This window comes from Salvia hispanica, chromosome 4 (assembly GCF_023119035.1).
Source record: "Salvia hispanica cultivar TCC Black 2014 chromosome 4, UniMelb_Shisp_WGS_1.0, whole genome shotgun sequence".
Taxonomy (NCBI): domain Eukaryota; kingdom Viridiplantae; phylum Streptophyta; class Magnoliopsida; order Lamiales; family Lamiaceae; genus Salvia; species Salvia hispanica.
This window is the reverse complement of record NC_062968.1, coordinates 17,957,737-17,980,970: the sequence shown is the minus strand read 5'-3', so window position 1 is coordinate 17,980,970 and position 23,234 is coordinate 17,957,737. Positions and strand designations below refer to the sequence as shown.

At 34.1% G+C, this 23,234-nt stretch overlaps 2 protein-coding genes across 4 annotated transcripts; one reads left to right on the top strand and one right to left on the bottom strand.

Moving 5' to 3' along the window:
* Window positions 1–4,834: 4,834 nt before the first annotated feature.
* LOC125219587 (floral homeotic protein DEFICIENS-like) lies at window positions 4,835–6,867 on the bottom strand. Its single transcript, XM_048121606.1, has 7 exons — window positions 6,598–6,867; window positions 6,430–6,496; window positions 6,288–6,349; window positions 6,096–6,195; window positions 5,545–5,586; window positions 5,400–5,444; window positions 4,835–5,308 (listed from the first exon to the last, which is right to left on the bottom strand). The coding sequence occupies exons 1-7, from the start codon at window positions 6,783–6,785 to the stop codon at window positions 5,081–5,083; spliced, it is 732 nt and encodes a 243-aa protein (XP_047977563.1). The 5' UTR covers window positions 6,786–6,867; the 3' UTR covers window positions 4,835–5,080.
* A 10,468-nt stretch (window positions 6,868–17,335) lies between these two features.
* Window positions 17,336–23,169, top strand: LOC125218823 (coatomer subunit alpha-1-like). 3 transcript variants are annotated; one of them, XR_007176033.1, is made up of 4 exons: window positions 17,336–17,701; window positions 18,622–19,116; window positions 19,600–22,692; window positions 23,048–23,169. XR_007176033.1 is itself a non-coding variant. In XM_048120602.1 (3 exons), the coding sequence occupies exons 1-3, from the start codon at window positions 17,494–17,496 to the stop codon at window positions 22,551–22,553; spliced, it is 3,657 nt and encodes a 1,218-aa protein (XP_047976559.1). In that variant the 5' UTR covers window positions 17,336–17,493; the 3' UTR covers window positions 22,554–22,977. The 3 variants fall into 3 exon arrangements, 1 of the variants encoding a protein (XP_047976559.1); XR_007176032.1 differs by lacking the exon at window positions 23,048–23,169 and adding an exon at window positions 22,859–22,977; XM_048120602.1 differs by lacking the exon at window positions 23,048–23,169 and having other exon boundaries at window positions 19,600–22,977.
* Window positions 23,170–23,234: the final 65 nt, after the last annotated feature.

The window sequence follows — 23,234 nt, the reverse complement described above, 5'->3', positions numbered from 1 at the left end:
AATAAAAATGAAATAAAATGGGGAAGGAACATGCAATTTGTGGAGTGGGGTAAGGATATGGGTCTAAATGTTTTCTTATGGGTAACCATGTCACTCTGCTAAATTTTTATTGGATTACATTACATCTCATTTTCATCTTCTCCATAATTGGACCACAATTTGACGTACTTATCCTCAGAAAAATAAATTGACTTACTAAAATCACTTGTCACATGCCGATACGAAGGTACTCTTCTCAATTCTCAGTTCTCACCTCATTCTCAATTTCATTTTTGTGCATATTCATTTAAATAGTACTAATAAAATACAGTCAATTCTATAAATATGAAAATTAATTATTAAATTAAAAGTTTTTATTTTTAAAATTATGCTATCAGTATAGAACTCAATATTTTTGTGATGAATAATTATGTGATAATTAGTCATAACTATCATCTTTCAATTAAAATAATCACATAACTCAATTCTAGACAATGTCACATGATTATTTTGTCTAATAAACCGAATATAACCATTAACAGCACTAATTAATATTAGCAGCACAATTTTATCCTAAAAAGTGTTAAATTGTTTTTTATTAACATAAATAAATAACACCCTGAGTTTTGTATGTATGGGCTATGGAGAGTAGGATTAGTGAGTCAAACGTTGTTATCAGTTATGATGCCATGTGAATCATATCGTACTACTAAAACATTATTAGTGATTATTGTACTAATCGCATCGTTAATGGACCGGACTAGTATAAAATTTGTTGTACTACGTCACCCATGACATTATCTTGCAAAAGGACAACCTAGTATTAATTATTATGATTAATCTGGTTAAGAAATTTAAGGTATCTATGTTTATAATATAAAACGTTGTTAGGGCAGGTCATAAATTGGGATCAAGCTTATACTGCCTCCATCGAAAGCTACTTTCCCTTTTCTATTTCATCTCATCTCAATCTAGATAGGATATTTTAGTGAAATATTGAGTTGATTAAGTGTTATCTTATTATGCTTAAAATATTAATTTAATTATATGAATTACTCAATCCTAAAATTACGACCTAAATAAAAACTACGAGTAGCATGGAACGAAGAGAGAATTAGTATTCATTATAAGAAATTAGATTTATTCAAGCTCCTATCAATATTTTTTTCTACCTTGCACCCTAATCTCATACGACTATATATTTTTGTGAAAAATAATGAAGACAGAATTGAACCTTATCAGAATCAATATGTAAATTTGGGAAGTGACGAACTATTTAAGATTTTCCTGAAATACTGCTGTTATTGTTAGCGAGCGGTGGTTAATGGTGTCAAATTCAAGCACACAATCTCTTGATGATAACAATACCATCAAAACCGACTAAATGATAATATAATATAATACACAATAAACATTTTGAATGAATTTTAAGACTTTGATCATACACATTCTTGTTTAACTGGAGGCATCTATATTAATTTATCTCGATAGATAAAGTAGATAATAACATTTTAAAGACTTTATAGGAATCAACATTCAAATTTCATTGTGAATAGTTAAACGACACATGCTTGCTAGTAAAAGACAATAATCTTTACCCACCAAAATAACAACCTTTTATTATGCCATAAATTTTTTGTTTGTTGGATCAGAAATCTCTCTATATTTTAAGTAATTATTTATGGACGAATGTATGCCTCCGTAAGTATTGCCTATTTATGGAAATCTAATGCTCGTTTTAATTTTTTTTATCATAGAAAAATAGATTCGTATCTCTTATGGATCTATTATAAAAAATTGTCTTCAAAGTTCAAACAGATTGATACATATCAATTTCTTAGCATGTTAAAGAAACTGGGAAAACGAAAACAATTAATTAGGGTCATATTCATGCAGATCGGGGAGCAGATGCACTTTCATTTCTGCTGTTTTACTGGTGAAGGAATTTAAAATTAAAATGTACATTGCACTATTAGACATTATAAATTATTGAAATTAATTTTTTTTCAGATGTAGCTGTTATTGGGTATGAAATTATTGTACTCCATTAGTTAAAAATATAATTATTTTGCCCAATTGTGTTAGCTGTGTTTTATGCCTTTAAGTTAACAACTACCATAATTAAATAATAATTATTTTGCACAATTGTGTTAGCTGTGTTTTATTATATTAGTTTATAAGTATGGCATTTATAGGTGAAACAAAATGTCAATACGTTTGCTTGACGCAATTCACATGACTTGCAATAAATGTTTATGGTTTTCCCTATAATAATTGAATAGATATAATATCACAAAATCAATAATCGTGTATGATTGGGCCATTTGCGAGAAGTGATAAGGATATATAATATTTTAATATCTTGTTTACTTTAGTTTTTTTCAGAAAGCAAATGCTTGATATGTGAATTTCATTAACATAATTATACTGTTAACAAAGTTAGTTTAATTATTTAAATCAAAATTTTGACTAGAGAAATCCAAATCTTTTGCACGTTACGGAGGAAACAATAAAGTGTTTTGAGTTTTTGGCCATCTTCATATTTCAGTCAGATTATGATCAGATTTGATCCCCCAAACCCATATTAATTTATAAACTATGCAAATTCCAAGGCCTTATTAATGAATACGAGTTAATAGTATTCTTTAATTTATCCTCCATTACTTCCCCAATTTGGACTTTTGTTGGAGTTGGTTTGGCCTGAATTTTAGTTCTACTAGTGGGAGATTAATTGAGATATAAATTTAAAGAACTAATTATATGCAAGTATACAAAAGTATAGCTAAATATTGATTTTCTGTGTGATAAAGAAAAAAAAGAACTTTAAATTTTGGAAATTGGCATCAGATCAAACCCACGAGTCCAAATTATAAAAATCAAAAGTATCACTGAAAAGTTCTCTATAGTAATTTTCTACCATATGGAGTAAATGGATTTTGGCAATTGAGACTCGAGAGTGACAAAAAAATAGCTCGAAAATTATGGTCATGAGGCCATCCGCAACGCTATCTTTTATCCGTCTCTTAATTGTCTCATCTCTTAACTATTTATGGGCCCCACTGTACTTTTCAGCTCATCTCTTAACTAAGAGACAACACGTGCATCCCTTCATCTCTAAACCATCTCTTATCCATCTCTTAACTATTCATTCAATTTCATTTTTTATTTTTATTTCTTGCAAATTCAATTAATTAAAAATACGTAATTAAAAAATACATAATTAAAAAATAATATAATTAAATAAAATAAAAATTACAATTTAAAGGCCTAAAAAATTAAAAAATACATAATTAAAAATTAAAATTAAATTTTTTTTTTCGAATTTTCGATTTTTTTGAAAAATAATAAATTTATGACGTCATAATTCCGACGCCCACTCGCGGGCCGGCGAGTGGGCGTCACGCCATCGCTTAGCGCACGCCACGTGGCCGCGCGCGTCGTCTCGCCAGCTCGAGGCCGGCCTCTTCCGGACGCGTCGCGCGACGAGATGTCTCATCTCGTCGAGACGAGACGAGCGTCGCAACGCTGTCTCGATGCTGTCTCGTCTCGTCGAGACGAGACCGAGACAGCATCGAGCCGCGTTGCGGATGCCCTGAAACTCTCAACTTTTTTGCCTTAGTTTAGTTCAAAATTGATTTTAAATATCATACATCTATTTTTATTAGTCTATCTTTTTAGGGAGGACGGTAATAATATCAGGCATAAGATTAGAACCGTTTATGCTTGTCGAATGTAAACTGGGCCTATAAGCTTGTTGGACTATTCTAGAAAAATAGAAGTATAACAGAAATAAAGCCCAATAAAAAATTGTAAAATTTTAGGCTATCATAAAATTAAACATTGGATATATTAATATGCATGGATCTTTTCCCACTATAATCCGAATCTAACGATTTAACTTATGTTAATAAAACAATTCATTTTTATTTATTAACACCATCGTTTTATTAAGAAAACCGATTATTTTTAGTAGAAACGCATCACATATATATGTGGCGGCCAAGATTCAAATATTGGGTGCGGTTAGGATCTGGACCGCGGACGCACGGTAAGTAAAGGCGATTGTACACAATTTTTTTGTCATGTTCAAATAACAGAGAAAACTACAGCTCAAACTTGATTTTTCTAGTTATTAATTATATATATGTAATAATAAGGTTTATTAGTAGATCATTTATTTCCTTATTCTCAATTGTCTAAAAGAATACTATAAAAATTGTTTCTATTTTATACTCAAACATGGAGAAAAACTCTATGGGTCTCAGGTTAATTGAAACATTTATTTTAGATACGCATATAATTCTAAAAAATTGTATATAAGATTTAATTAGATATATAATAAGATAAGAAATAATAAAGTAGGTAAGTGAAAAAAAATAAATAGATAATTGAATAGAAAATAAAGAGAGAGATTAAATTGAGTCTTTTTTTTTCGGATGTCCCAACTAAGTTGTGTTATTATTTTTTAGCAGAAAATAAAACATTTAATTACTTTTACTTTACTCTATCTCCTACTTTACTTTTTTTTATCAATTGCTTTATTTTTTTTCTTATATTATATTTTATTTTATTTTATCTTAACCTATTGAACATAATTTCTTAATCATATGTTCAAAAGAAACTCATCGGTATAGTTGGGCCTTGGGACGAAAGAAGTACAACTCAATTAAATTGGAATAGAATGAATATAAAACTTGAAAAAACACACTATTGAGTCCAAATTGAACCCTCTATAGTATGTGGTGTGTCCACACTGTACACACATAAGAATACCTATTTCACCAAGTTTGAAAGCATAAAGTGATAAATAGCCTCTATGTATACATCTGATGTCCTTTGTTATAATTAGTTAGGGTTGAACAAAAAACATCAATCCATAAATACGAAATAGCTATAATAAAATCGGATACAATATAGTACTTCCACACACATAACCCTAGTAAACATAGATCCACAATAGTCAATAGTCATACACAATATAAAGACAACATAACAAACAAATGTAGATCTTCCCATCTTTTTTCTTCTCAAGACCTACGACGTTCATACACAATCAAACAAACACATTATATATATAGATAGATATATGTGATAAAAACATTCACTCAAGTAAAGCAAATGTAGTGAGGTCCGAGGCTCCGGTCCCACTGTGAAGGCTAGGATGGTGGTGGTGGTGGTGATGGTGGTGATGGTGCGGGTGGGGGTGGTGGTTGTTTGGCGGAAGGCGAACCGCGATGATCCTTGGCCCGCCGTGTGGAAACCCCAACATAGAATTGTAATCGCCTTCGTTTTCAACTAGACCGTAGTGTGGATCCTCCTGCCGTGCATCCTACCATAAAAAACTCCCACATGAATAAGACTGTAGAAGTTTATTTGCAATGTAAATGAATTAATTGAAAACAAAAAAAAAAAAAACTTACAAACTGAAGCACAAGGCCTCTGTGAATCTCTTCAACATTCCTTAGCTGCAAATGAAAAAATATATAGGGAAAATGAAGTAATCTATGAACAAATATGTTGAAAGATGAACAAATGAAATTAAAAGATTTTAGTGATTTATTTTACCTTTTTCCTGCTGGTATCAATCCGGCTGCTGATGACTTTGTACTGTCATGGTTATGATTATTGCAATAATTAGCAAAGCTTAATTGCTTAGGTAAAGTTTAAACAAACAAGATGAAACTCATTCTACTAAGGATTATAACAAAGATCCGAATATTCATTGAGTAAACACATAATACTTCCCAAATTAACAACCCCAAATTTCTATAATTACTGATCAATATTATTGTCACTAATATATAGTATCCCTATAAGAAATTAATGATTTTTATTTATATTTTCCCAATCAACTTTATCTTGACATGATTCGTTGCAGGCTTTCCTGCAAAAATTGTTGACAAGAATCCCAATTTCATCCATCAGTCTATCAAGAACTGAACTTTATTTCTTCAATTTATTCCTCCAATTTGGATATCCATATTAATAGATCTATAATACTGAAGATTATGATAGGCTTTCTCCATCAAATAAATGACAGCACCTTAATTTTAATCGAAATTGAAAAAGGAAACCCTAGAAATTTATTGGGAGAGCTAGAGAGAGAAAATTCACACCTTTTTCTCTCGAATCACCTTCATAGAGTTGTCCATATCTTCGATGAGATTCACCATCTGCTCATACCCCAGATCGTTCAAGCTCTCTCCCCTCCTTTGTCTAACAAATTTAATCGAAATAGATAACAATTAAATCAAAGGAAAAACCAAAAAAAAAGAGGGGCTAAACTAAAATCAAATACTAGTTCATACCGAATCTCCATCATCAGATTCCTATTGATCTCCTTCAGCTTCTTCAAGTGCTCTTGCATTTTCTTCAAAATAAAAAAAGGTTGTATTTTTAATACTTAAAAATAAAAAAAATGAAGAAATAAATAAAGTAAAGTGGAAGAACCTCGTAGTGGGAGCTCCAAATATCTGTCCTAACAGTCTTCTGGTATTCATCAACAATCTGCTTTGTCCTAAAACACAAACACACACACACATACTCCAAGATTAGCACCAAATTACTAACAAATCTGACAAATCAGAGAGAGAGAGAGAGGGGGAGAGATTTGATTACGTGATAGTGGGGCTGATGTATTCATGAAGCTTCTGAGTGCTGGAAATCATGATAATGGAAATCTTGGCATCACAAAGCACAGTGAGCTCATGAGCTTTCTTGAAAAGCCCATTTCTCCTCTTGGAGTAGGTCACCTGCCTGTTTGTTTGGTTCTCTATTTTCTTGATCTGGATCTTCCCACGAGCCATGTTTCCCTCTCTCTCTCTCTCTCAACTCTGCAGATCTTGTAGAAAAATGGAGATAAGATTCTGAAGAGATGAATGATAAAGAGAGAGAGGGAGAGAGGGGGGTTGTATCATTAAAGAGGCTTGAGGGACCATGAGCTAACCAAAAATGGAAAGATTTACCAAATGGGTGAAAAAGGGTTTCAGAGGTTGATAAAGTAATTTAAGAATGAGTCATTTCTTGTTATCAGTCACCACCACTCTACAGAGAAATTTATTTCATTTTACTTTCATTTTGTTACTTTTTTATTTCTCCACCATTAAAAGGGTGCCAACTACCATTGATGATATGATTTGTGTTGCGCAGTTTTGTAGTACTTCAAATTTCAGTCTTGATTGATGGATGGGGTTGGGTCCGGTTTTGACCCTCTCTGTTGATGAAAATTGATTAGGTTTTGTACAAAATTATGTGAATGTGACATGAATTTTCTGAGGCTAAAGATTAGGTTTTGAGGTTAGGGTTTTAGGCTTTAAATTAGGCATTGATTCCCTGGAGCCACAGATAGAATTTTAAAAGAATCTAAGTTGGTGATTTGTGAAGTTTTGGTTTAACTTTAAGGAAAAGATTTTGGTTGTATAAGAATCGTTCTTGGTTGCAAGCACTGGGATGTAGACATGGACAAAAGGTGGAATGGAATTTAATACCGGTTTCTATTTACTTTTGAATTTTTGGTTTCAAACTTTCAAATCTGCGTCTTAAATTATTGCTGTCAATTATCAATTTCTTTTTTCTTTTAATTTGTGGTTTTGAGAGAACAGAATTCATAATAACCAACAAATAGAGATAGTTATGAAACAAAGAAGTCGGTGGTTATTTTCCAATCCCATTGTTTGGCTCAGGGAGAAGTGGTAATGTCTGAGGCCAAATATTCTGATTCAAGTTAATCGTGACACAACCTTTAAATTCATATTTATTTATCTTAAAAAAAGAAATCAATGGTTAATGCTCAAGCTTGAGGCCAAATCATATGACCTTATAAATTTGTATTCACTTACCTAAAAAAACTCAGAAGTAAGCACATCATTAAATTTGAGGGCATCGAAAAATATATTAGTCGGTTTAAATACTTATAAAAAACATAAATAAAATAGTCACCATTCGTGACCATATAACTATAACCCAGAAGTTGGGCCTAAGAAATGGACCATTGAATTATTTTGGGCTCAAACTGGGTTAAAAGAACTCTAAAATAGAGGGCCTGGTGGATTAATCGATAAATACTAATCTAACACTAAATAAAATAAATCAAATTATAAACTTCAACTTCACCTTTAAATAAAAAAAATTGATATTTGTGGTCTCTAAAAAAAAATTAACTTCACCATATCCCATTACTGGATTTGAGTGAAGAGATACATATGAGACTTTCTCATAACGCATATAAACTAGGTGTGATCCTTTTGGTAACGACCGACCCCTTAAGATGTCAAGTGGGCCGGGTCGGCCCAGCCCGGAACCGGGCCCGGTGATGCCCGGCGAGATTTAAGCCCAGCCCGGCCAGGCCCATATCTGTGCCGGACCGGGCCAGGCCTGGGTTTTGGTTTATAGAATGAGCCCAGCCCAAGCCCAGGCCCAGTTGGTATGTGGGCTGGGCTAGACCGGGGCGAGCTGGGCTGGGCCAAGTTAAAAAAAATTATTGTGCTAATTAAACATTAATTAATCCAAAAAAATGGGTGTTGAATCTGATTACTAAATATTTCTTGCTTACTTAAATGAATTTATTTTTATATATTTTTAGGGTGTTAAATTAAAGATTGGTCGAGACATATTTAAATACTATGCATTGGCAATTCTAGAGAAATTAGTTCACCCTTATTCACGACTTATTAGACATTGTTCTTAACAAGTAAAATGATAGAATTCGATTGAATATTCTAAGGCCATGTTTGGTTGTCAGGATTCTATCCGGGAAAGTAATCTGATTCCTTAAATTTTAAATTCCTGTGTTTATTTCGGTTTTTTAATCTAACTGGGAAAGTAATCAGAATCCGAGAACAAGAAAAGTTAGTACAACTTTCCAAGATTCTGAATCATAACTTTTCTTAAGTATTCTTTTTCCCAGTTTTAGGATTCTTACATATTTAAGCAATATAGACTATATAATATAGTTTTATTATTACTATTAATAATAATTATTATAATAATAATATTTTAAAAATAATATAAATTATAAATCATACTTTATTCCACTATTATAAATAACTATAATTAAAATTATCATAACTATAACTATGTTTTATAATAATTCATGATAGTAATTAATAATTTATTAAATAATTAAAATATAATTATATAATATAAATCATATAATAAATAATAATGATTATATTTTATAAAAGAATAATTATTCAATAAAGTCCTAGTGCAACTTTAATTTGTAAATTTTATTCAATTATAATATCCAAAAATATTATAATTATAATATAATAATTATTATATTTATTATTATAATAAATGAGTATAATACTCCATGTAACTATAAGTATAATTATATTATTACATATTATGATGGATAATTCATATTTAAACTATCCATAGTAATAATAAATATAATAATATAACTATTATTATTTGTAATTAATAATTTTTTAAAATTTTACAATATTATTCTTTTTTATAAATAAAAAAATAATAAGTATATATTTAGTTTGGTGTTTAAATTAAATATAAATTTAAAATCTTGATATTTTCCAAACACAGGAAAGTTAAGTTACTAGGAATCATATTCCCGGGAATCATTTTCCCAGGAATAATTTTTCCGCCAACCAAACATGGCCTAAGATTTATATAGTATAGTACTAATGATGTATAAATACATATTCCCACAAAATAAAGAATCAGGATTTTGCAAACATGAAGTTTTATAATATTCCCACAAATTTTGTATATTATAGTTATAAATACATCTTACACAAGCATACATTTTATAAGTAATCCCACAAATTCATGAATCATAATACTATAACTATGGAAATATTTATAATGGATATAAATCTATAAAAATTTGGTACCTATAATTATACAAATCAATTAACAATTAATATCTATTATGCTAATCAAATGTAATTATGGAAATAAATTTGTTATAAGTTTTGATTTAGGGTGAGTAATTGAATATATTGATTATTTTTGCATAATTTCATTAATAAAATCTATGATTATACAAATAACTAATCAATCACTATATTTATGGAACTATATTTGATAGAGATAAATCATTGACAATTAATATCTATAATTGTGCAAATCAAAATTGTTATAGAAAAGTAAATAACTAATCTCTGTAATTATAGAAAACAAATATACAAATATAATACTCCATAACCATGCATTTAATAATAAATTAACTAGGAGATATAGTTATTGGATATTTTATTAAGTATGAATAATATTCAATCTTCAGTCAAAAACTTAATACGTAAAAGAACTAATAGTGTAATATTCAATCTTCACTCAAGAACTAAAGCATATTCAATCTTCATTCAATCTTTTGTCGGGCCTAGGCCAGGCTTGGGCCGGGCTTTGAGTGGGTCTGGGCTCGGGCCGGGCCTGAGTTTGTAAAAAAGGCCCAATTGAAGCCCGATTAATCTATTGAGCCCAGCCCAAGCCCACTCCATTTCATTGGTGGGCTGGGCCGGGTCGGGTCGACCCGCCCCATTTGACCTCTCTACCGACCCCTATATATAAACTATCTGTATATCATAATTCAGTACTTTTCCATTAACGTGAATATAACTTCTTTAAGAATCACTCCCTTCTTCTGTCCGCGAATAGGAGTCCCGGTACACTTTTACCATAAATGGTAATAAGGTCTCACCTTCCACTAACTCATTCTACTCACATTTCATTTAAAACTAATATATACAAGTGAGACTCTTATTCCACTAACTTTTTTCCATCCACTTTTCTTAACATTTCCTAAAATTCGTGCCGCATCCAATATGAAATTACTTTGAATAATATCTCAATTAGATCTCGAAATGAATTAACATAAACTTATGAATTTTAGGTCTAAATTCTTCCATGTGAAAATGTACCAATTGTTTTCCATTCTGATCTAAATAGAATTTCAAATGTTAGATATTTCAAATTCGATTGATTGGTTTGAATTCAGAAAATTAGGAGTTACTTACATTAAATTATTGTATATACCACATACAAATTAATAGCATTATTATTAAATGAGACTCCTAATAGCAGACGGAGGGAGTAGGAGTAGTATTAAAAAAATAGATGGGAAAAAAATTAGTAAAATATAAGTCCCACTTATATTTATTAGTTTTAAATTAATGTGAGTTCAATGAGTTAAGGTGTCCACTATAGGGAGCCCCGGCGGTCACCGAGGAGGCGGCGGCGCCGCGGCTCCCTATAGTGGCGGACATGGGCAGCCAAGGCGGGGTGGAGAGGACATGGGCGCGCCAGGTAGGGGGCGGGGATGGGGCGGTGGATTCAACGCCGCGGCTCTGACCGCAGCTGCTTATAGCACGGCCCGGTGAGCCGCAGCGCGTGGACACCAGTTTTTTTTCGATTTTTTCCATTTTTTTATTTATAAATACTCCGTATTTCACTCCCATTTCACTCTCATTCAAACACATCTACACCCTTTTTCCACTTTCTATATTTTGTTTGTCTCAATATGCAAGGTGGAGATTTTCCTCTATCTATAATACAACGAAGATTTGGTTTTAATTTTTTTTAATGTTAAATTATGTGTTTTTTCTAATTATTATCGCTGGATAATTTTTATTCGAAATTAACAAAAATATGTCAACAATTGATAAAATATTGTGATTTGTGGTTGTGGACATGTCCACTATTGGGCTAGACAACTTTTTGTGGCTGTGGACAACTTTTTTTGCTGTGCCACCAGCCATGTCCACTCTATAACGGACACACTTATAGTGTCCACAATAGGTGGTCATGCCCAAGACAGCCAAAAAAAATCTCTTCCACCAACCACAATAATAGTTGTCCAGTCCAATAGTGAACACGTCAACAACCACAAATCACATTTTTATCAATTATTGACATATTTTATTTCAAGCTGAATAAAAATTACAGGACTAAAAATAATTAGAAAAAGAGACAAAAATTAATTAAAAATTAAATTAAAACCAAATATTTGTTGTATTATAGATAAAAAAATATTATACAATGAACATTTTATAAAAACACAAAAAAAACACCGCCACTGCCTACTCAGTGACATCATCAGAATCCGCCGCTCCTTCTCCATCTCCATCGCTGCCGCCGCCACTCCCCGAGGTCGCCGCCAGCGCCCTCCCCGACAACCCCAGCTGCTGCCTGAGCCTTTACATGAGTTCCCAGTACACCTACTTGGTCGCTAAACGAAGGGTGCTATGGGAGGATCCCGTAGTCCAGGACTCTGATAATGATGCACTGCCGTAGCCGGAGCTTTGCCAGAATCCGGTGGTTCGGTTAAGCCCGAGGAAGTTGAGGGAGTGGGTTGTGTGGAGTGATATTTTTCTTTGTAAGCGCACGGAGATGAACCGTGGCTTCGTCTCCATCGCTTTCACTTCCTCAGGTGATAGCCAGGCGGTGAAGCCTCGGAAGACGTTCCGATATGAGTAGGTCAACAGTCTTCGGTGATCATCTATTTTTGTTGTTGTTGATAGGAGTGATTTGTACAAGTTTTCCAAATCTTCTGGCTTGGCTTCGTGATCAATTGGCTTGGCTCTCATTTAGATTTAGGTTTTTTCGTGGGGAAGCAAATCCTCTCAGGGATGAAGAGAACGTGGAAGACTGGGATAACATTTTGAGACGAAAATTCAGAAAGGGCGCCATATGGAAGGAGAAGGAGAAAGAGAAAAACAAAGGAAGCCAAAAGCATCTGAGAAACCCTATCAATCATCATCTTAAACCAACATAGTTTCTGAATCAGGAAGGCTTGCTTTTTGAATAATCTGAACATATGTTTCACAAAAACGATAATGGCCGCTTAGCACAAGCTTTACGGGGCGGTGGGTTCGGCGCCGCGGCTCTGACCGCTGCTGCCTATAGCACGGCCCGGTGAGCCGCATCGCGTGGACACCATTTTTTTTATTTATTTATTTCTATTTTTTTCCATTTCTTGTTTATAAATACTCCATATTTCACTCTCATTCACACACATCTACACCCTTTTTCGACTCTCTATATTTTGATTGTCTCAAATATGCAAGGTGGAGATTTTCCCCTATCTATAATACAAAGAAGATTTGGTTTTAATTTTTTTTATGTTAAATTATGTGTTTTTTCTAATTATCATCGTCCGATAATTTTTATTCGAATTTAACAAAAATATACCAACAATTGATAAAATATTATGATTTGTGGTGGTGGACATGGGCATTGGACTGGACAACTTTTTTGTGGTTGTGGACAACTTTTTGTGGCTGTGCCACCAGCCATGTCCACTCTATAGTGGACACTCTTAATGGAATGTTGGACCCTATTACCATTTATATGAAAAATGAACTGGGACTCCTATTCATGGACAGACTAAAATAGAAAATGGGACTTCTATTCGCGGACGGAGGATGTATAACTATAAGGGTATGTTTGGTAATCATCTAATCGCAAGCAAATAAGTTTTTTTTTTTTATCTTGTCATTTCTTGAGGTTGGGTATCACTGTCAATGATTCTTTTGAGTCTAGTTTGACATAAATAACCGATTAAGTCCGATATTACGGTGTAATCATGAATAATAAATAAATAAATATATATATATATATACATATATTTTAGTGGGTGGATAAGTTGCTTTTACATCTCATTTTTAATTGACAAAGTGTGTTTGTATTGTTGAAAATAATCATCGCACCAAACCAAAGTGTCAACGATGCACGGGAGCACCAATCTAGACAAGCGGAGCAGACGTCTAACACAGATGGAACTCATTGGGGCTCGTCGGAAAAATATTCATCGACGAGATGTGAAACAACTTGTTCACAACCTCGTGACACGTACGACTTAGGTTATTGAGGCCTTGGAACAATCCTCTAATGCATACACCTTTCCACCACGCGGTTGAATATCAATATCAACTGAATAATACCCCCTCCGTCCAACTTTAGGAGTCACGGTCACTTTTCGGCACTCGTTTTATAAAAATGATACTTCATTCGTCCCACAAGAATATGCACTTTCTAATTTTGAATAGTCTTTTCTTTCTAATGAGGTGTGACTCATTCTCCAATAACAATACTTTAATTACTACTTTTTTCTACCTCTCTCTTACTTTACAGATTTTACATTAAAACTCGTGCCGAACCCAAATTGCATATTCTTTGGAGAATGCGGGAGTGATAAATAGTTAAAGTGGAGAAATGGTAAAGCAAGAGAAATAATAATGTTGAAGACTCTTATCAACATTATTCTCTCTCTTACTTTACCATTTCTCTACTTTAACTATTTATTATGTATTGAACCGGTGCAGAAAAGTGATTGAGACTCCTAAAATGAGACGGAGGGAGTACTAGCTTAAGCACATCAGAAGTGTACTATTCTCTACTTTATTATCTCTTTAACTCTACTCTCTTTTCACTTTAACTATTTAGAAGTATCATTTTTCTAAAAAGAATGTTTAAAAGAAGTGTCGTCTCACTTACCATGACACAGAGAGAGTATAAAATATAAAAAAATTGAATTAAGATCCGCACGCCAACAACAAAGCCAATGTCTAGCCCGGACTGCAAAACGATCGCAGTCTCTCACTATCAGATTGATCCCAAACATCGCCCAACCCTTGCTCCATGCCCCATAAGACCATGTTTATCAGCAACCATTCAACCCAACCCAACCATCCACTTTTTCAATATTTAATTCATTTCTATCTCCTCCACATCATCTTCCACATCATTAATATTCATCTAACCCAACCAAATATATATTCATGGTTTATCAATGACCACCCAACCATTCCATTATATATTATTTTTTAACAATAGTATTATTATATGAAACGTTTATTATCGAATAATAAAAATTATAAAAGAACATAATAAATGATAAACTAAAAATTATAAAAACATTGAAGTTCGGGAAATAATCTTGGGAACGATTGAAAATTTGGGAAGGAATGAAATTTTGGGTCGAATAAAAATTTTGAGAGTATGAGAATATGTTATTCTCATCATCATCCAAGATGAACAACAAATAGAACTAATAAATAATAAATTATACAAAAGAAGAAGGATTATATGAAGAGAAAAGATAAGATTTTTTTTATGTAAAACTATAGCAAATGTGGTCTCTATTTGTAAAGGACGAAAAATTATAAATTTTGGTATAATTTTTATAATTTTTTAATACAACATATAAAAGATAAATCAATTTAAAAAAATAATAATATCAACCAATGAAATTGTGCCATGTGGCACCATTTCATTGGATGATTCATAACATATTTGGGAGACCGCCTGGTCGATGGTTGGCAACCAACAGACTTGGCCGAGGAGAGAGACAAACCACCATTTCAATTCTTCTTTTTTTTTTAAGAGTGATGATTTAGAGACATAATGTCTCCAAGCCATAATACCCCTATGTCACTTTGCCATAAATTAAATTATTATATGGACTAACATATCCTTATTTTAAATTATAAAAGGAAAGACAATTCATTTATTATATCATTTATCTAAGTAATCAATCAAATTCATATCAAAAGTCAACTCATCAAATTACACTCTTTTATCAAAATATACTCAATCATCTAAATATACTCAATCAAAACTAACGAAATCTCAAATATATTAATTTCTCACTCCATAAATCATAAAAATGACTACATGCATATACATACTTAATTTCTTAGTATTATCATCCAACAAAATAGTTATACTCATTCGAATTAAATTATTTTATTAGTATTAAATAATTACTAAAATTCTAAGTCATAAAAATGACTACATGTATATACACTTAATTTTTAATTGTTATCATCCAACGAAATAGTAATAATTATTCGCATCAAATTATTTTCTTAGTGGTATTAAATAATTATTAAAATTCTAAGTCGTAAAAATGACTACATAAACATACATACTTAATTTCTTAGTCTTGTTATCCAACTTATATGGTAATAGTCATCCGCATCAAATTATATTATTAGTATTAAATAATTATTAATATTCTATGTCTTAAAAATGACGACATGCACATACATAATTTCTTCGTGTTATCGTCCAACGGAATAGTTATAGTCATCGCATCAAATTATTTTATTAGTACTCTATTAAATAATTATTTTTTAAAGAGAGTATTAAATAATTATTAAAATTCTAAGTTATAAAAACGACTACTATGTGCATACACTTCATTTTTAATTGTTATTATCTAACGAAATAATAGTCATTCACATCAAATTGTTTTATTAGTTGTACTATAAAATAACTATTAAAATTCTTAGTCATAAAAATGACTACATGCATATACATACTTAATTTCTTAGTGTTATTGTCCAACGAAATAGTAATAGTCATTCACATCTAATTATTTTATTAGTACTAAATAATTATTAAAATAGTAATAGTCATTCTTGTATAAAGTATTTTAATAATATTAAATAATTATTTTATTAAATCTATTAAATACCTATAAGTTTAGAATTTAAAAAATATTGTATAAAGTATTATTTAAATACAGGTTAATTCATTATATTAAATTAAATTTTAAATAAACTAATACGTATTAGGTGAAGTTAGAAAGAATACTTCAAAAGCATATTTATGTAATGAATTTAAATAAACTAATATTACCTAACAAGTTGTTTGGAAATTTATGAGAGATTGATAAGAAGATTTGAATATATATTTGCTTAAATCAAGCCATCCATAAATATACACATAACTTTCCTAAGCAAGTAATTTTTAAATACAAATAAATGTTTCATATGCATAAGGGTAGTATGGTACATGTACAAAACATAAATTTAAATAAAAATTTAAAATAATCTAAAATGACTATTTTAACCTCATTATAGCATTATCGCTTGGAGACATTATGTCTCTAAAACATTTTCCTTTTTTTAATTGCAAAATGAGGTGGAGGCCGACCACCCCCACCGATAAACATGGTCTAATGCACCGGACCGAATCACACCACACATTCTCGCAGTCCGGTTCCCCTCATTCTCTGTTACCAATTCCCTAAAAAGATGCATGCTACGGCTTTAGGAACTGCCCTACTATGTTCAACCCCCAATTTGATTCGATCATTTTTCACTAATTTATATAGTACTAGAATATTTTTCTATAATCAAATGTCAATAATCCCATAAGCAGAACTATTTCAATAGATTCCTGAAATCAGATTTAGCCCAAAACTTTTTGTAGAGTCAGTATTTTGACATTAAACTTTTATTGCTTAATGACTTTATTTACGTGCATAATCATTAAATGCAGTAGATTAATATAAGCTGAGCATTGGTAAAACCGTTTTAAGATCCGAGATTTGGATCCAAACCCGATTACCGGTTGTAGTAAACGCAAAGCAATTACTCAATTTCTCTAACCTACACCCCTTTTCTTATCCCACACCAATGTCGTTAACATTCCCCATTTTTTCACAGATCTAAATCTCGATCAGGGTTTCCGAATTCTGGCACCAATCTCAGATCTCTCCATTCCTTCACCGTCTCCGATCATCGGTGGAGAGGCGATTGGCTAAAAATGCTGACGAAATTCGAGACCAAGAGCAATCGAGTGAAAGGCTTGAGCTTTCACAGCAAGCGTCCATGGATCCTCGCAAGTCTTCACAGCGGCGTGATCCAGCTCTGGGATTATCGCATGGGCACCCTCATCGACCGATTCGATGAGCACGACGGCCCCGTTCGCGGCGTCCATTTCCACAAATCGCAGCCGCTTTTCGTCTCCGGAGGTCCGAATTTTGTCGCCTGTTCATTTTTTTTATTTCCTTTGCCTGGACGATGATTTGGATTGTGTTATTGCAATGCGATCCATGCTTGCTCTGGTGTTTATTTGCGCTTTTCGGAGTTACTTGAGTGATTTTTGCGGATCTGCTGAATTTGGTGGTTGTTGGTTGATTTTTGAATTTTGATTCATGTTGTTGATTTGTGAGTGTATCATTGTTTTGCCAGTTCTGTGATCACTGTAGTGAATTTAATGGTTGATTAGATCCAGTATGCTTTTTGATACTTAACGATTTATTTTCCGTTTAAGTGACTGATAACTGGTTTAATTTTATGTTCACTGTTAGTAAAATAACATTTGCGTTCACCTATTTGGTCCAGTGATTAGAAGATAGTGTGTGTAGATCAGTGCTGATCTTGATTTCCACATCCCATAATTTAGGCCATCTCATCAATGGGGGTGCCATGTTTAGTGTGTCGTTATGTAATTCCAAAAGGTATGGTTTTAGTATCATTCTAACATAGGACTGTTAAGTCAGTGAACCTATATATAGGTCTTAATGTCCTATGCGGTTTCTTTCTGGTTTTCATTTATCTTGGTTGATTGTTAGTGGAATATTGTGTCTTTGGAGCTGAATTTATTCTGTAAGATTTTTCTCATCATGTTCCTTTCACCTTACCGGATCCTTTATAGTCCTATGATCTTTTGTGTAGAACAGACAAAAAAACCAGTGAGTTCAATCTGGTACATCCAGTAATCTAGTTAAGTAGTCATGTTTGTGCATGCTAGTCCAGCTGACTCCTATAGGAAAGTTTGTGAATTAATTTGATGAAACTCGGGGTCCCATTAGATTATTTTGCAGAGTATGATATTTGGATAGATACTAGAGCATTTTTTAATTCATCCACCAATATTTTCTTTCTGCAGGTGATGATTACAAAATTAAGGTGTGGAATTATAAATTGCATAGATGCCTATTTACTCTTCTTGGCCATCTTGACTATATCCGGACTGTCCAATTCCATCATGAGTATCCTTGGATAGTAAGTGCAAGTGATGATCAAACAATCAGAATATGGAACTGGCAGTCACGGACTTGCATTTCTGTGTTAACGGGGCACAACCACTATGTCATGTGTGCTTCATTTCACCCCAAAGAAGACTTGGTTGTTTCAGCCTCTTTGGATCAGACTGTCCGTGTTTGGGATATTGGTGCCTTGAGGAAGAAAACAGTATCTCCTGCTGATGACATTCTGCGATTATCTCAAATGAATGCAGACTTCTTTGGTGGTGTTGATGCTGTTGTGAAGTATGTACTGGAAGGTCATGATCGAGGGGTCAACTGGGCTTCTTTTCATCCAACTCTCCCTCTGATTGTTTCTGGAGCTGATGACCGCCAAGTAAAGATCTGGCGCATGAATGGTATGTCTGCTTGATCTTTGGTGTTTGAAATGCTATTTGTGATATTCTGTTATTTTATAAGAGTAATAAAATGGATATGTATTTATTGTCTGAACAGTTTTGACTTTGATATTGAGAAAAGGTATTGCCCTATCAGTAAAAGGGAGACCTAAACATCTCAATCTTCAATGTTTATGTTGACATGTTTTTCCGGATTTGCTGTAAACCACACTTGATGTTTCTTAAATATAACTTTTAGAAATTGTTTGCTTTAGTTTGCAAAGTGGAGTAGTTGTTAATATTTAAAGGTAAAATCAGATTTAAGCTTTCAATTTTGAGTTGGTGAGTTTTTTTTTTTGGAGGGGGGGGGGTGTTTGCTATGGCATTAGTTTAGGGTAGATCTTGCTTTGCTATTCACACATTTTAAGTTAAGTCCTACTTTGCTCTAGTCATGTGTACATATATATTTCTTCAATAATATCAATATATGATATATATTTTCAGATACAAAAGCTTGGGAGGTGGACACATTGAGAGGTCATATGAATAATGTTTCATGTGTCCTGTTCCATGCAAGGCAGGACATTATTGTATCAAATTCAGAAGATAAGAGCATCAGAGTTTGGGATGCTACTAAAAGAACTGGCCTCCAAACATTTCGCAGGGAGCATGACAGGTTCTGGATCCTCTCTGCCCACCCCGATATGAATCTACTCGCTGCTGGTCATGATAGCGGCATGATTGTTTTTAAGCTTGAGAGAGAGCGCCCTGCCTTTTCTGTCAGTGGGGACTCTGTGTTTTATGTCAAGGACCGGTTTCTGCGCTCTTTTGAGTATTCCACTCAGAAAGATACACAACTGATTCCAATCCGCCGTCCTGGCTCTAATGGTTTGAATCAAGCACCACGAACTCTCTCTTACAGTCCTACTGAGAATGCGATTTTGGTTTGCTCAGATGTGGATGGTGGTTCATATGAGCTCTATGTTATACCCAAAGATAGCTACGGCAGAGGTGACACAGCTCAAGAGGCAAAAAGAGGTGCGGGTGGTTCAGCTGTTTTTGTGGCTCGGAATAGGTTTGCTGTGCTTGAGAAGAGCAGCAACCAAGTCCTGGTCAAGAACCTAAAAAATGAAGTAGTGAAAAAGAGTGTTCTGCCTATCGCTACTGATGCTATATATTATGCTGGTACTGGGAACCTGCTCTGCCGGGCCGAGGACAAGGTTGTCATTTTTGATCTCCAACAAAGAATTGTTCTTGGAGATCTTCAAGCCTCTTTTGTTAGGTATGTGGTTTGGTCTCAGGATATGGAGAGTGTTGCGTTACTGAGCAAGCATTCAATTGTCATTGCTGATAAAAAGCTTGTGCACCGCTGCACTCTTCATGAGACCATTCGTGTCAAGAGCGGATCATGGGATGATAATGGTGTTTTTATCTACACCACACTGACACACATTAAGTACTGCCTGCCTAATGGGGATAGTGGAATTATAAAGACCTTGGATGTTCCAGTGTATGTAACAAAAATATATGGGAATACAATCTTTTGCCTGGACCGAGATGGGAAAAACCGTCCTATCATTATTGATTCCACAGAATATATTTTTAAGCTGTCCCTGCTGAAGAAGAGATATGATCATGTAATGAGCATGATAAAGAATTCGGAACTATGTGGACAAGCCATGATTGCATATTTGCAACAGAAGGGCTTTCCACAAGTTGCTCTCTATTTTGTAAAGGATGAGAGAACTCGCTTCAACTTAGCCCTTGAAAGCGGTAACATTGAGAAAGCCCTAGAATCTGCTAAAAAAATTGACGAGAAGGATTACTGGTACAGGCTAGGAGTAGAGGCTCTTCGGCAGGGAAATGCAGGAATTGTTGAATATGCATACCAGAAGACAAAGAACTTTGAGAGGCTTTCCTTTCATTATCTCATAACTGGAAATCTGGACAAGTTGTCGAAAATGATGAAAATTGCTGAGGTGAAAAATGATGTTATGGGCCAATTTCATGATGCGTTATATCTTGGTGATGTGCGAGAGCGTGTGAAAATTCTGGAGAATGCGGGTCACTTGCCCCTTGCTTGCATAACAGCTTCTATTCATGGGCTCCATGACGTAGTGGAGCGTCTGTCTGCAAACCTGGAAGATAATGTTCCTTCTCTTCCTGAAGGGAAAAAAGCTTCTCTGTTGATACCCCCAAGTCCAGTGCTATGCGCTGGAGATTGGCCTTTATTAATGGTGAGTAAAGGCATATTTGAGGGTTCTCTTGACGATGCTGGTAAAGGTGCAGAAGAAGAGTATGAAGAGGCTGCAGATGCTGATTGGGGTGAGTCGTTGGATATTGGTGATGTGGATAATCTGCAGAATGGAGACATTAATATGGGGCTGGATGTGGAAGATGTGCACAATGAGAATGATGAGGAGGGAGGATGGGATCTTGAGGATCTAGATCTGCCTCCTGATGCCGATACACCAAAGGCGGCTTCTAATGCCCGTTCTTCTGTTTTTGTTTGCCCCACACCTGGTATGCCCGTAAGCCAAATTTGGGTCCAGAAGTCATCTCTTGCTGCTGAACATGCAGCTGCTGGAAACTTTGATACGGCACTGCGTTTATTGAGCCGTCAGTTAGGGATATGCAATTTCGCCCCTCTAAAGTCACAATTTATTGATCTCCAGTTGGGCAGTCACAGTTACTTGCGTGCCTGTACGTCAGCACCTGTAATATCTATTGCAGTAGAGAGAGGCTGGAGTGAATCAGCGAGCCCCAATGTGCGAGGCCCCCCTGCTCTTATCTTCAATTTCTCTCAACTAGACGAGAAGCTGAAGGCTGGTTACAAAGCAACGACCACTGGAAAGTTTTCTGAAGCTCTTCGACATTTCCTGTCAATTCTTCACACAATCCCTCTGGTTGTGGTTGAAACAAGAAGAGAGGTGGATGAAGTGAAGGAATTGGTTATTGTAGTAAAGGAATATATCCTCGGCTTGCAAATGGAGCTTAAGAGGAGGGAACTGAAGGACGATCCAGTTCGTCAGCAGGAACTTGCAGCATATTTCACCCATTGCAAGCTCCAGCCCCCGCACTTGAGACTTGCGCTGACCAGTGCAATGACTGTTTGCTTCAAGGCAAGAAATCTGAGTACTGCAGCCAACTTTGCAAGGCGGCTTCTGGAGAGTAATCCAAATAATGAGAATCAAGCGAGACAGGCTCGCCAGGTTCTCCAGGCTGCTGAAAGGAATATGACGGATGCAACACAGATCAACTATGATTTTAGAAATCCTTTTGTTGTGTGTGGAGCGACTTATGTTCCAATATATAGGGGGCAAAGAGATGTAACCTGCCCCTACTGCACTACACATTTTGTTCCATCTCAGCAAGGACAGCTATGCACTGTTTGTGATCTTGCGGCAGTAGGAGCTGATGCATCTGGCTTGTTTTGTTCTCCTTCGCAAATAAGATGATTTGATTGTACAACTGCTTGTTTCTGTTCTGACCTTTTCACACTTTCAGAAAGTGGCTATGCCTGTGATGACCGTGACGGGCGCCTGGAGAGACTAAGGTAGGAGCTTCAGATTGAGAGCGCGTGGAGAAACTTAAGAGGTAGGAGCTTCAGATTGATTGAGACGCTTCTCTCGGATTTACATATCTGCTCAATATTTTGTTTCCTTCTGCAATCCGTCTGCCTTTTTTTTTATAGTAACAGTTTACATTTCCCTTGTAGTAATAAACTTGTGTAAGATTTTTGACTTTGACCAATTTTATGCAGTGTGGATATTTAGTGTGCGTTACTCGACGTGCATATACCTAGTACCGATGGACCCTAAATGTTATTTTTGCAGATGTAATAGACATATATTTCTTGGATTCAAATTGCTTGTTCACTTATTCTGGTTGCTCTTCGAGGCTATTTTTTTGTTTCAATTATTTATATAAATTTAATGTGTTTGGATGATAGGTGAATTTGTATAAGGATCAGATAACCCGGTAGGCTTTCTTCCCCTTCGAACTGGCATCACTGCCTATTCTTCTTTAAGGGATCATGTTTGTTCTCAAAATGAAATTAACCTGATTGATACCGATTCTACTCTTCGAAAAACCTTCCTTCTACTATTGATCTTAGTTAGTATATCTGTTGTGGGGTT

What these genes read in the sequence shown, in the direction of transcription:
- LOC125218823 (XM_048120602.1), top strand. Translation starts at nt 17,494, where the DNA reads ATGCTGACGAAATTCGAGACCAAGAGCAATCGAGTGAAAGGCTTGAGC. An exon ending in GCCGCTTTTCGTCTCCGGAG is followed by an intron (nt 17,702 to 18,621) that starts GTCCGAATTTTG and finishes TTCTTTCTGCAG; the next exon opens with GTGATGATTACAAAATTAAG. An exon ending in AAAGATCTGGCGCATGAATG is followed by an intron (nt 19,117 to 19,599) that starts GTATGTCTGCTT and finishes ATATATTTTCAG; the next exon opens with ATACAAAAGCTTGGGAGGTG.
- LOC125219587 (XM_048121606.1), bottom strand. Translation starts at nt 6,785, where the DNA reads ATGGCTCGTGGGAAGATCCAGATCAAGAAAATAGAGAACCAAACAAAC. An exon ending in AATCTGATGATGGAGATTCG is followed by an intron (nt 6,196 to 6,287) that starts GTATGAACTAGT and finishes TAAATTTGTTAG; the next exon opens with ACAAAGGAGGGGAGAGAGCT. An exon ending in AGGTGATTCGAGAGAAAAAG is followed by an intron (nt 5,587 to 6,095) that starts GTGTGAATTTTC and finishes TAACCATGACAG; the next exon opens with TACAAAGTCATCAGCAGCCG.